This window comes from Vipera berus (genome assembly GCF_964194415.1).
Source record: "Vipera berus genome assembly, chromosome: 2".
Taxonomy (NCBI): domain Eukaryota; kingdom Metazoa; phylum Chordata; class Lepidosauria; order Squamata; family Viperidae; genus Vipera; species Vipera berus.
This window is the reverse complement of record NC_138203.1, coordinates 68,334,463-68,347,081: the sequence shown is the minus strand read 5'-3', so window position 1 is coordinate 68,347,081 and position 12,619 is coordinate 68,334,463. Positions and strand designations below refer to the sequence as shown.

The following is a 12,619-nucleotide window of genomic DNA, read 5'->3' as shown; positions in this document are numbered from 1 at the left end:
TTTCTTTTCCGAAAGCTGTTGTGCATGTGGTCATTTCTTTAACTGCACAAAGCATTTTCTGAAAACAAGTTTCTCACAGAAATGTTTCATCATTTTTTTTTACTGGCAGACATACCAGAGAGCCACAGTTCTGCATATATTTTAAGAAATGCTTGTTCATTTTTCAAGCTTTGTGTTTTCCATGCTTTGTCCACTTGAAACCCAATTTCTTCTGAACAGCCAGAGGATACTTCAAGAAAGAAACCTTATATGCTTCTCAATTACAGAAAAAGACCTAAAACAACACAATCACCTCTTGCAAGACTGATACAACCTCAAGCGCGTTTAGTGCTTCCCCTTAGTTAAGCAAGCTTTTAGAGTGTGTAAGTGCTTTTCTTTCTTCTTCATTACCGTCATCAAAAAGCGATGCAGAGACCAAAATCACACTAACGAAGAGGGTTTTGCAATTAAAATACACAGTAAAGTTCTGTTCATTAATTGCAAAAATCACATCATATTCTAATGTGACAAATCTCTGAAAAGATATAGTTTCCTTCATAACCAGATGTGACTGAATTTCAAGTCACAGCTGCTTAATTTTCTTATGACACAGCAAACGCTTTGCATCCTGCTGATGCATATTCTCTTCTCCCTCGCCTCCCCTCCCTCCGTATTAACTGCAATAATAGAGCTGTTAAAAAAAGCATCATCTTTGCCAATTGCTCCCTACAAACAACGTGCTTACCTTCTTGAGGTTTAAAGAGCAGTTTTGCAATAGGAAAAGTGCAAAGCTGCTTTATGACTTTATTTCAGGGTCTCCTTCCCATGGCAGCTTACTAGAAACAGAGATCTTCACCATTTTTCTGATCACATGACCAATGCCAGTTCTAAATAAGGAAGATGATCACCTGCCTTTGGATACCATGCTGTGCATATCCAGTCAGCCGTTCTAACGGGCACTCAAATAACACCAAACACAACAGTAACTGTTTTTCTTTCTTAGTGGTAATCACATAATTGTGAAAACCAAATAAAATAAATCTTATAATCCATCTAAAAGCAAGTTTTGAAGCTGTGTATTGAATAGCTATATGTACTCTACCTCACTTAAATTGACTTTAAAGCCATACAGTGGTGGAAAATTTCATTAAAAAACAACAACAACACAAAAGAGGACAGATTCAATGTGTATCTTCAGGCAGAATAGAGAATTTTTACTGGGATCTGTAGGCAGAAGCCACTTTTTTCTGCATTATCCAATTGATTAAAAGACCATTTCTTTTCCTTGAAAAGCATCTTTAAATATTTGCCAGTGTGTAGAAAATAGCATTAGGAAAAATCTGGTCAGTCCCATGCTGGATTTATATGTATCATATTATCAAAATTATCTTTCCCCAGTTTAGAGACTTCTTGATGTGCTGAGGCTAAAATTTCTGCCACTTGAAGAAAGTTGACCTAGAGAACAAGTTAGTTTCTTCTCAGCTCTCAGCTTTCAAAATTAAAATTTATTTATTTTTATTTTCCTGGGATTTCAATTGCAGCCAATACTCACAGTTATGATTTGGTTCCAGGGCCTCTTTTAAAAAAAGACTAGTGACATAAATCCAAATAAATTTATGGGTAAATTTTATATTCTACAATTTTATATAAATGTATATATAGATAAATGTATGTAAATGAGGCCATGAGCAAAGGTAGATGCCAACATTCATATTTTATGTAGATTGCACCAAATGGATTCAATGGATAAGTTTATCTCATATTAGTAATGTAATGTTCTGAAATATTTGCTTAGATCTATACAAACAAGAAGAGAGATAAAATTATTTGATAAAGTTAGCTGTCTTTACATGGAAAAAAACACTCTAATAGACTGGGGTGACGAAGTACGGTTTATGCAAAATATAAGAGGAAGGAGAAAACCCAAATATGTTTATATGCCCAACTCTTGTGGTCATGAGATTTGCAGCTAAGAGACAGTTTCAAGAAGAGCAACGAAAACATTTGTAATATATTTTGCAAAAGTTGCATAACATTCTGAGACAAAGAATCAATGAGCAATGCACATAAACATAGGGCTGGGGAGAAAGTTAAAATCCTATTAACTGGTTATAGCAATTTTTCATGCTCCAGTGAAATCAGGATCACTTCATGTTTTTTATGTCAACACAGGACACAGAACTAAAAATAATGGATACATATGGTCACTTCCATCATTTTTCCTCTGCAGTATTTCATAGATAAGCCAGATCCCTAGCTTGCCAAAATTCTACCAAAGAATCTGTGAAGCTTGAGAACAGAGGTCAAGAACTGAGAAAAGATCTACAGGTAGTTCTCATTTAACAACCACAATTGGGATCAATAACCAGTTCGTTAAGCAAAACAGTCACTAAGTGAAACTGTGACTGTATTTATGCTCTTACTTTAACTTTCCTTTGCTTGATAGACCTGGAGAATGTCATAAATGGTCATAATTAGTTTTTCATCACCATCATAACTGCAAATAGTTGTTAAACAACTCAGTAGCTCAAAAAGGACTGCCTGTAATAGAGGGTAGATTAAAAAGATGGTGACAGTAAAAATGTGTAAGAACTGTGAAAGTTGATTTGAAAGGAAGGGAAAAGATTCAATTAATATATGAAAGGGATGAACAATGTCTTTAAAAAAAAAGGCCCAGAGACAGGAGTGGGTAAGAAGACAACTAGGAAGATGATTGGAATAATTTTGTTCACTAAAACTTTGACATTTGATACTGAAAGGTTCTGGAACAAAGGGAAATTGTTTAGTTTAACTGTTGTTTTCTTTCTTTTTGTAATTGGCTTCTGCACCAGAGAAATCTAGTGCAAGCGCGGGAAACATGTACATGGATGGGATGTACTGAAGGAGGGAATAAGGAAGTGTACAGGAATGGTTGATGTCTTCCTTATGATGTAATGGCTCTGTTGTCTGATTTTCATTGGCTAACAAAGTTTATAAAGCAATGCTACCAATTTTCTAAGGTGTGGCACTTCTGGACGTAACTCTGCCAGCGTTCCAGACTCTTGGCCACCCAGCTGCTTAATTTGATCAAATAAAGTGCTGCTTGATCAAGAAGTCTCCGCTTGGGTTATCTGATTAGATTGATAGGATATCTCAGTTCAAGTAATGGAACAGGGACCTTACAATATCTTAAAAGGGCTTCCAGTTGCCCTTCGGGTGAGATTCAAGGTGCTGGTGATGACCTATAAAGCCCTAAATGGCTTGGGTCCGGGATATTTGAGGGAACACCTGCTGCCAGCATCAAGTTCCCTTCGTCCAGTGCGCTCCCACAGGGAGGGTCTCCTCAGGGTGCCGCCAATTAAAGACTGCCGGCGAGTAACACCCAGGGGTAGGGCCTTCTCAGTGGGTGCGCCTGCCCTGTGGAACCAGCTGCCTGCGGAGCTTAGGACTGCCCCCAACCTCCGTTCATTCCGCTGGGACCTGAAGACCTGGCTCTTCGAGCTCTCTGGCCCAGGCTGAGAATATTTTTAATTTTAATTTTAACTGGGTTTTAATTTTCTCAGGGTTCTATTTAATCTCTTTTAATTTGTTTTAACGTTTGTATTGACTGTTTTTAAATGCCCTGTAACCCACCCTGAGTCCTTCGGGAAAGGGCGGTATATAAATCTAAATAAATAAAATAAAATAAATAAATAAAACCTAGATCAAAATTGAGTGCTGTTTTGAATGGCAAATTAGATTTAAACTGTATTATTTAATTTGATTTACATGCTGCCTTTCTAGCCAGGGAGTGCCCAACACTCACTTTAATCCAGACTTCCTAATATGCAGGTCAGCTGCTTGGTAACAACACTATATCACTGTATCAAAGTGTAAGCTTGGACTGGTATTAACAGAATTGCAAATACAACTGAATCCATCCTGTAAGTTAAAGACAAGTATGTTCTGGTTGATTATATCTCCAATATTATATCAAAGTATCCCAAACTGTAGATGTTTTCAGGCATGTGGGCTGGCACATAGCCTCTTTATGCACCTGATGAAGTAAACTGAAGCTCACAACACCTTATGTCTTTTAATAATATTGTTACTTGGGAAAGGTACCACCAGACTCCATCTGATTTTTGGCTACCTATTATTTGCTTCCTACAGTATTTAATGAGACTATGCAACTCTAAACGTAATTCAAAAGTTGAATATCCTTTTGATAGAGTCAGTACTGATCATCAATGTGTATATCTTCAGTTCATATCGTCAGTTGCTGGATTGCTCTGTACTGGATTGTTGCAGAATATAGGAGAGGTTGGTAAAAATTAGATGTCTGCCTTGCATAAAAGGAAGCTCTTATTCTAATATAAAGTGTATCCACTCCTTGTTTCTGGTATGAGCAACCCTCTGAAATGTATCAAAAGATTCATTAATAATAAAATCAGCAATAACATTTATCAGCCTTAACATTTATACTGTTCTTACCCTACTGTTTGATTGAGCTCCCTTTCATTGTCAACAGAGTGAGACTCATCTTCCATTTCTTCTTCTTTAACCATGCTGTCTCCATGTTGTGGGTGATCATCTGATTCAACTTCAGTAGCAACCACTTGGAATAAAGGAGCATCTGTTTTGGTATCGCATGAAATCTTGTCCTGTTGTTCCCAGGCTTGGAAAGAGCGTTTATCTAGTGGGATTTCAGTTTGGGTCTCAGAGATCAGTTCCTGCTTTAAAACATTGTCTAGTTCTTTAATAGATTGTCTGCATAGTGACTCTATTGTGACTGGCTTACTACAGTTATCTTCAGATGATACCTCATGCTCTCCATTCTGGTCTACTATAGTCCACTCCCGGTCTTGTACAAGGATGCTAGGTGATTTCTTTTCACATTCCCATTTTTGAGGCACAACAGCAGAAGCTTTTTCTTCTAAATAAAAAGAGTCCCATTCATTCTCCAGGGTAGACTGTCCTTCACTTTCATTTATTATGGAGATTGACTGTAATGTATCCGAGGAGTCTGCTGGAAATGTTTCAAGAGAATCCATTTGTTCAGCAACTGCTGAAGGGAAATTGCTTTCTTGTGTTACCAATAAATCCTTTGTCAAAGATCCATTTTCTTCATCACTAATGAGGACATAGTCCATTTCTAAAGAAGACTGTTCTTCTGCTTCCTGTAATTGTTTATCTTCCTTATTGCCCTTTCTTGTCCTTTCTGGGAACTTGGTCAAATTGCTGTCAAAATTAAACACATCACAGACAGCTTCTGAAATTAAACAAAACAGTTTTAGTTAAAGCAGTCAATTGTTCCTTCTAATTTTAAACAGGAAATAATTATCAGTTTGATTTGTATAGCCTCTTGTTATGTCGTTTTATGTTTTGCTTAAAATAACTTTTCAGTTAAATAAGACACGCTAGACAATTCATAGCTGGAAAAGAATATTGCAATTATAGGGTGTGTGAGTGAATGAGTATTTCCAAAACGCATTTATGGTATGTGAATTCATTTTGTATTCATTTTGATTTTTTTTAAAAAGAGAAATATTCTTTTTAAAATAAATATATTTTTGGGGGAAAAAAGAAAGTATCTCTATTTGGGAATTTTATTTGGAAAAGTTTTTGTAAGTAATTTCTTTCTAAACCATTTCATTGCAGATTATAATATATGAAAAAAAGATTTTTATTTGACTAGAAAAGTGCTAATTTTACTCACCATTGTCTACACTTATGACTCCACCTGCTGGTGAATCAATATGAGTTGATTTTGCTTCGTATTCACACTTGTCCAGATCATCTGTTAACTCAGGAATTACTTCAGAGTCTAACAATAAAGAACCCCAGTTTTCAAAACTTTCCCCAGCCTTGCTATTTACATCATCAGATTTCTTTTCTAAAATATTATTTTCATCTTCACTAGTTGGTGAATCAATACGATCTGAATATATTTCATACACAGGTTTTTCAAAAACACACGAGGGTTGCAATTTCTCATCAGATTCTAATAAAAATGAGTCCCAGCCTTGATCTTCTTGATCCCCTGCAATCTCATTTTTTAAACCGGTAGCTTTAGAGTCCAAAATGTCAATTTCACTACCAGCAACTGGAGATTCAATATTACTTGAATCTGTTTCAAACTCAAATGCTTTCAAAGTACATGAAGATCCAGGAGTCCCATCAGATTCTAATAACAGGGATCCCCAGCCCTGTTGAGAATATTCAGCTGTATCATCTTTTATGAGAGTAATGTTAGATCCTGAACTGCTCGTGCTGTCTTTTTGAAGAGTGTCCAAACCAAAAGGAGAAACACATGCTAGTGTTAATTGATTATGGGGTGATTCTATAAACTCTGGACTATAATTTTCCTGTGTATTTTGAAGCTTCTGTAGACTATCTGCAGAATATTGTTTTTCTATATTATTTAGGACATCTTCCGTTACTTCTAATGAGGCTTGCGGTGATGGTTTCTTTGTAAGTGTTGGATGAATTTCTACTCTTTTCTCTGATCCATCAATGACTGTTAAAGGATTAGTTTCATTCAGCTTCATAGTTTGGTTATTCATTATTGGTATCTTACTCATAGTATACTCTTTTCCAGTGTCATCAACTGCAGTATGCATTGTTTTCAGCTGTTCAACTAGTCCTGTTTCATGGCCAAAGGCTGAAAGTTGATCATTTCCAGGAAAATTATCACACATAAAATTATCTGTGGCCAAAACAGATTCCTGAATAATATTTTCTTTTTCAATTTCAGATAGTTTGTCATTTGGAGATGTTCCTTGGTAGATTGTCTCACACTTATTTGCAAGACATGAGCCGCTTTCTTCAGGGCATAATTCCTCTCCGTCAATTGCCAGTTGCTGATTAAAATGAAAATCAGTGTTTTTAAACAAGATGGGGGACATCACACTGGGCTCCTCGTGCTCAGCTAGGACAGAGTTCTGTGCACATGTTTCCTTGCTTTCATACTGGCAAACATCAGGACTGCTGGAGGCCTGTGAACTGCTGTCTTGATCAAAGTGATTTAATATATCTGGGTTTTCTCTGCTTGTTCTCAAAATGAAAGGCTGGTCTACATCAGTCCACAAATCTGGATCAATACTAAATACCTGGCAGTTTCCAGTGGTACTGTTTTGTAATATGTCAGGAGCAAATGAATTTCCTTGAATAATTCTTTCTTCAGTAGGTGTTGTGCTCAAAGATTTTGTTAAAGACAGTGAAGGATCAGATGGAGATTTGTTAATAGACTCTGGGTGCATTTCACTGTATTGATTTATTATTCTGGGGACAAATCTATTTCTATTTATTATAATTGGATCAAGTTTTAGATCTTCCTGAGCAATAGCAGTTAACAGACTTGTCTGCCAGTCTTCTGGAACAGTTTGTTTAACAGTATTAAGAGATAGTTCTTGTCTTCTCTCTGTTTCATCAATATTTGGCCACAGTAGTCCATCATATTCTCCAGTGTTTGCACAACCTTCATACCGATGAGTCAGTACGGGTTCCTCATTTTTATATTCAGGTATATTGTTACATTGTGTAGATTCTGTTTCATATGGAGAAGTAGCCATAAGATTTCGTTCCTCAATATTTTCATTTCTTTTTGGATGTACTGCCCATGTATTATCAGGGATAACTCCTGCATAGTTTGTTTGTAGATCATTTCTAGAATTCAATCCAAGTGAACTTTCACTTTGTTTTTCCAAATTCCACCATTCAAATGTATCATCTGGAAATCCAAAACATTCTTCTATGGATTTTTTATTTTCATCTAATGAGCTTTTTGCATTATCTTGCAATAGAATATCCCAGGCATCTAAATTATTTGGACTGTAAATTTCTTCATTATTGACAGCAGATGTTTGTGCAGTGTGATTATGTACATCATCCTGATCTATTTCCCTTTCTATAAAATATTCAGATGTTTCATGGACATAGTGTTCTGTTAAAATATTAACATCTTCAGAGGTTTTATTTAATGCATCCACATGGACATTTTCCTTCAAATTAGGTTTAGCATTTGAATTTTTTGAACCAGCTATAAGATTTCTTTCCTGGAAATGCAGAGATTCCTTCTCTCTCACAGCATCCTCCAATTGGTCAGAGTCTATATCTGACTCTATTCCTCCCTGATGTATATTTGAATATTCTGAAACTTCATCTGTTCCAGGACTTGATAAAGAAGATGTATCATCATCCACGTGAGCATTCCACAGAACTAAATTTTTAGGAACTTTATGATCAGTGTTTGTTTCAAAATCTTCTTGGCTTTTATTTTCAAGGGATTCCTTTCCAGATTCATGTATTTTGATATCATTTGTAATGTCCCATATATCTTCACTCTTGTTCTGATTATTACTTCCTTGAAAATTCTCCCTGGTATGTATATTAATTGAAGAATCACTTATATCTGGGCTTGTTGGACCTGAGTATATATCATTATTAATGGAACCACTACTGCTATTATCTTCCTCACCAGTAATTTTGAAGGAAGTATTTGCAGGGGAGTTACTTGATCCTTCTGACATTTCATTCTTCATGGGCCTTAATCCAGCAACCTGGATTTCTTCACTCACTGATGTATTCCAAGCATCAAGGATTTGGGACAATTCATGATGCAGTATAATATCAATACATTTTTCATGAGTGAATTCATTCTCACTCTCCACACTTTCAGGGGTTTCACTTAATTCAAAAGAATCAGCTTTATAAGGTAATAAATTACTTGGTTGTGGCTTATCTGTTGTGTCCAGGGCTTCAATACATTCTTTATATAGATTCTGTGGAATTCCTTGATTTTCATCATTTGAAGTTGTATCTTCAATGTCAAGCATTTCTGAAATATCTTCACAACTTTCCAATTCAAATTTATCAGTGTTCAGGTTAAGTATTGACTCTTCTCCTGCTGATGGTTGTTCTTCACCATGCAAAAAAAGATTTGATTGTTCTGACTGTGAAGCATTCATTTCTGATCTATTAATCATGTTTTTATTTTCAACCATCGTTTGATTACATTCTTCTCTAGGAGAAATTGAAGAGAGACTTTCCATGTCAGGAATATTTTGTTCAGAAAGATCTTTATCAAAAGATTTAGAAACTAGTGTAGATACCTCCCCTGAATGGCAGTTTTGATGTTCAACCATGTTAAAATGTTCCAAATCATCATTATCTTCTTTAGGAGACATAACAACTTGTTTTCCATTATTATCTTGGGATACCTCATTCTTCTCTTCCTTGATAAGATGAGTCCAATTGGAAAATGATATATTTACTTCTGGTGGTTCTGCTGCTACATCTTCCAGACTTCCACTAGTTATTGTTTTTTCTGGCGAACTGGGATAATCAGAAATTGTCCTGCTTTCTTCTGAACTATTAACATATGAAAGAGGTAGTAAAAGTGATAATGGCATGTTGTCATTTTGGATTGTTTCATTTCTAATATCATTAAGAGGGAGTAATCCTACAATAGCTTTATTTTCAATGACTTCTAGTGTTGAGGAGTAAGTTAAATTATTATCCTCCAGTGCAATTCCTTGATTGTGCTGGAGATGTTCAAGCCTTTGGTCAAATTGCATATTTAGAACTTTACTTTTTTGATCTGATTGATTGTTTTGTTTAAGTTGATAATTAACTAAAATGTCATTCTCTGTATCATTTGGATCAAAACAAGGAGATCCTATGTCTTCAAAAATGATTTCATTATTCCTGTCACAATTTTCTTCTGTTGTGCACACGATACTACTTAGAGGAGAATTACTACCTTTTTGTGCAGGGATCAACATCATTCCACTATTTTCAGAGGGACTACTGTCATCAACATCATAGTCACCTGAATAAAGCACTGCACTGTTTTGTTCTGAATCAAAAACCACAGGATCTTTTATATTAAGGTCAGGATGTTCAACTTCTACTTGTTTTTCATTATTAAGGGTTAGTTTCCAAGCTTCACTGTAATCCGATGAACATACAGGAAATGTTTGTGGCAATGATTTATCATCTGATAAATCATATATTTCTGTTCCAGTTTCATCTGAATTTGAGTTTCTTATTTGGTCAAAAATTGGCTTTCTATCAGAATATTTGTCTTCACTATCTTTTTCATCTCCAACACCTGTGGGTGACACATACGAATCAGATGTTGAATAGTTTGTATCTGGTGGAGAGACAATAAGATCTTCACCTGTATTTGATGCAACAAATTCTGGGTCTCTGTATGACAGGAAGGGATCTTCCCAACAGGCAAGGTTTCCAAGCATATCTTTTCTGATGTTTGAATCACAGGCATCCCATACAGTGGTATCGTCAGACTGTCTGGACTTAGCATTGCTGTGGTTTTCCGTAATCAATTTAACATCTTTCTGCACAATGCCAAAACTAGATTTTGCGTTTTTATATACTGTATGATTTTCTAATGAGCTACCCCGCCCATTGTTTTGAGAACTGAAATCTATTTGATTTTTTGGATCTTCACTTAAATTATCTACAGAGAATTCCAGTAAACATTTAGACATAGAATGTTTGTCAAAATTTTGTGAAAACTGATCAAATTCCACTTGAGGAACATTCCATGAATGCTCTGTGAGTCCTGAAGTATCATGATCAAACTCTGTCCAAACATTAGGCAAATTTGTCTTTATTTGTCCACTGTTATTCCATGGTCCACAAGCTGGTTGACTGGAGTTCCACATATTAGCAAATTCTTCTATTTCCTGTTCATCATCTTTCTGCTGATACTTCAAACTATTTTGGGCAGGACTAAATGGTTTTTTCCAAGTATCTGTTCTTGATGATTCTATATGTTTTGGTTGCTTTTGTATACATGCCGAATCTGATGCTCTTCTATCAATTTGCTGTCTCAGTAACATATTTACTTTATAATCTTTCCATGAATCAGGACTCTGAAATACAGATTCTGGCTCAGTTGAATTCCATGTATCAACATTTTTGGAATCTAATTCAAAACCATCCCACCAACTCCCATATCTAATACGAGAATGAGGATTTTTAACATGATCGATTTCATTAATTCTTTCAATTATATCTTGTGGATAAAATAAAGGTGGCCCACTATCTAAAGGTGATGCTTCTACAAGGCTATTCATTGGGGTTGGTGGCGTTCTTCTCTCAGCACTTTTCAAGATTTCTGGACAAGAGGAAAATTCATTTTCCAAGTCAACTAAATTTGATTTATTATCAGAGAAACTTGCATGATTCTCTTCTTGGTGGCCAGATTCATTCAACGTTACTATATCATCATCTTCACTTCTTCTTCGAAAGTCTATGGAATAATTTGCAATATCACATTCTGATGAATTTGTCTTGTCATCTGCTTTTGAACTAGCTGACAACTGTCCTTCTGATGAACCGCTGTCATGGGAGAAATCATCCACAGAAGAGTCTACCAAATTTGAAGGCAGTGTCTCAACTGAAGGCATGGGTGCTAAATCAAAATTGAAAAGATCATAATTGTCACTGCAATTGCTAGATGGAGGATTTTCTTCTTCAGCAACTGCTCCTTCAGGAATGGGACTATAAGAGTCAAATCCAGAAAGAAAACTGTGATGAGATGCACCCCCTTCTGCTACTGGACTATCATCACTAAGAAAAACTGAGCTCTCCTTAGATGATCTGCTGCTTCTAATAGTAGCAAGACCACTGTCAGGACTCACAAGATCTATGTTAACATCAGCTTGGGCTTGCGCTGATCCATTATTATCTTGAGGGTTTTCTATAAAGTTCACAACATTTGGTTGTGGTTCAATGTCTGAACCGTATAGTTCCATAATACCAGAAGATCCTTGAGAAAGTGGAGCACTTCCAGCAACAGCCTCAGTGGAAGATGTTCTACTATTTGGTGCCATTTCAGGATGTCTTCTGCTGATAACATCTTTCATTAGTAAAAAAATTTCATCACCATTTGCTATGTAATTCTCTTGCTGGTAAATGAGAAGTTGGTCACATCCATATTCCATAGGATCCAGTTCCAAGCATGGATTCTGACACTCTTCTAATTCGCAGCAAATCTATTAAGGAAAAAAATGAACACCAGATGTTTGATCAATTGTACATAACAAAAGTAAGTTTGGTAAAAATTAATACTGATTTTATTGCCTATTTCTTCTGAAACCAGGTTTTTGCTTTATAATACTTTCATGTTCTAACATACTCTGAACAAGTATTTTCTGCTTAAGCAACAGCACTTAAATGAAATAAAACTGTCACCTTTGGGTCTCAGGGACTCTATTACAGGCTGCAGCCATTATGGGCTGCAACCCATTCAGAACTGGGCTGCAGAAGCAGCAGGTGGGTGTGTGCATGCACGCAGCTCCACTTATGCTCCATTTTCACACATGTGCACCTGCTGCTTGTGCAGAACCTATCCTTCTCCCCTCCCACCACCTGCCCATAAAGCTGGAAAGGTTAGGGACCACTGGTCTAGTATTTCTGATCTTGATCCCTAATATTTCCCTTTTCTTAGAAGAATAAAAGAATAAAAGAAAAAGAAAATATTGTTATAATTATGATTTTGATGCTTGGCAACCAGCACATGTTTACAACAGTTGCAGCATCCCACAGTCACATGATTACCATTTGCAATCTTCCCAGTTGCCTTCTGACAAGCAAATTTAATGGGGAAGTTGCAACTCAAGGTCATGTGATGCCATGCATCATATGACAT

General features: G+C 36.1%; 1 protein-coding gene across 1 annotated transcript in view; it reads right to left on the bottom strand.

Annotated features, from left to right (window-relative positions):
- The window catches only part of PRUNE2 (prune homolog 2 with BCH domain), a gene marked incomplete at both ends in the record, with an annotated part of 119,622 nt that overhangs the window by 37,888 nt on the left and 69,115 nt on the right, over nucleotides 1-12,619 (bottom strand). The window contains 2 exons of the mRNA XM_081320566.1: nucleotides 4,432-5,209; nucleotides 5,657-11,963. Coding sequence (XP_081176692.1) covers nucleotides 4,432-5,209; nucleotides 5,657-11,963 — 7,085 coding nt within the window. The remainder of the gene's footprint in view (nucleotides 1-4,431; nucleotides 5,210-5,656; nucleotides 11,964-12,619) is intronic.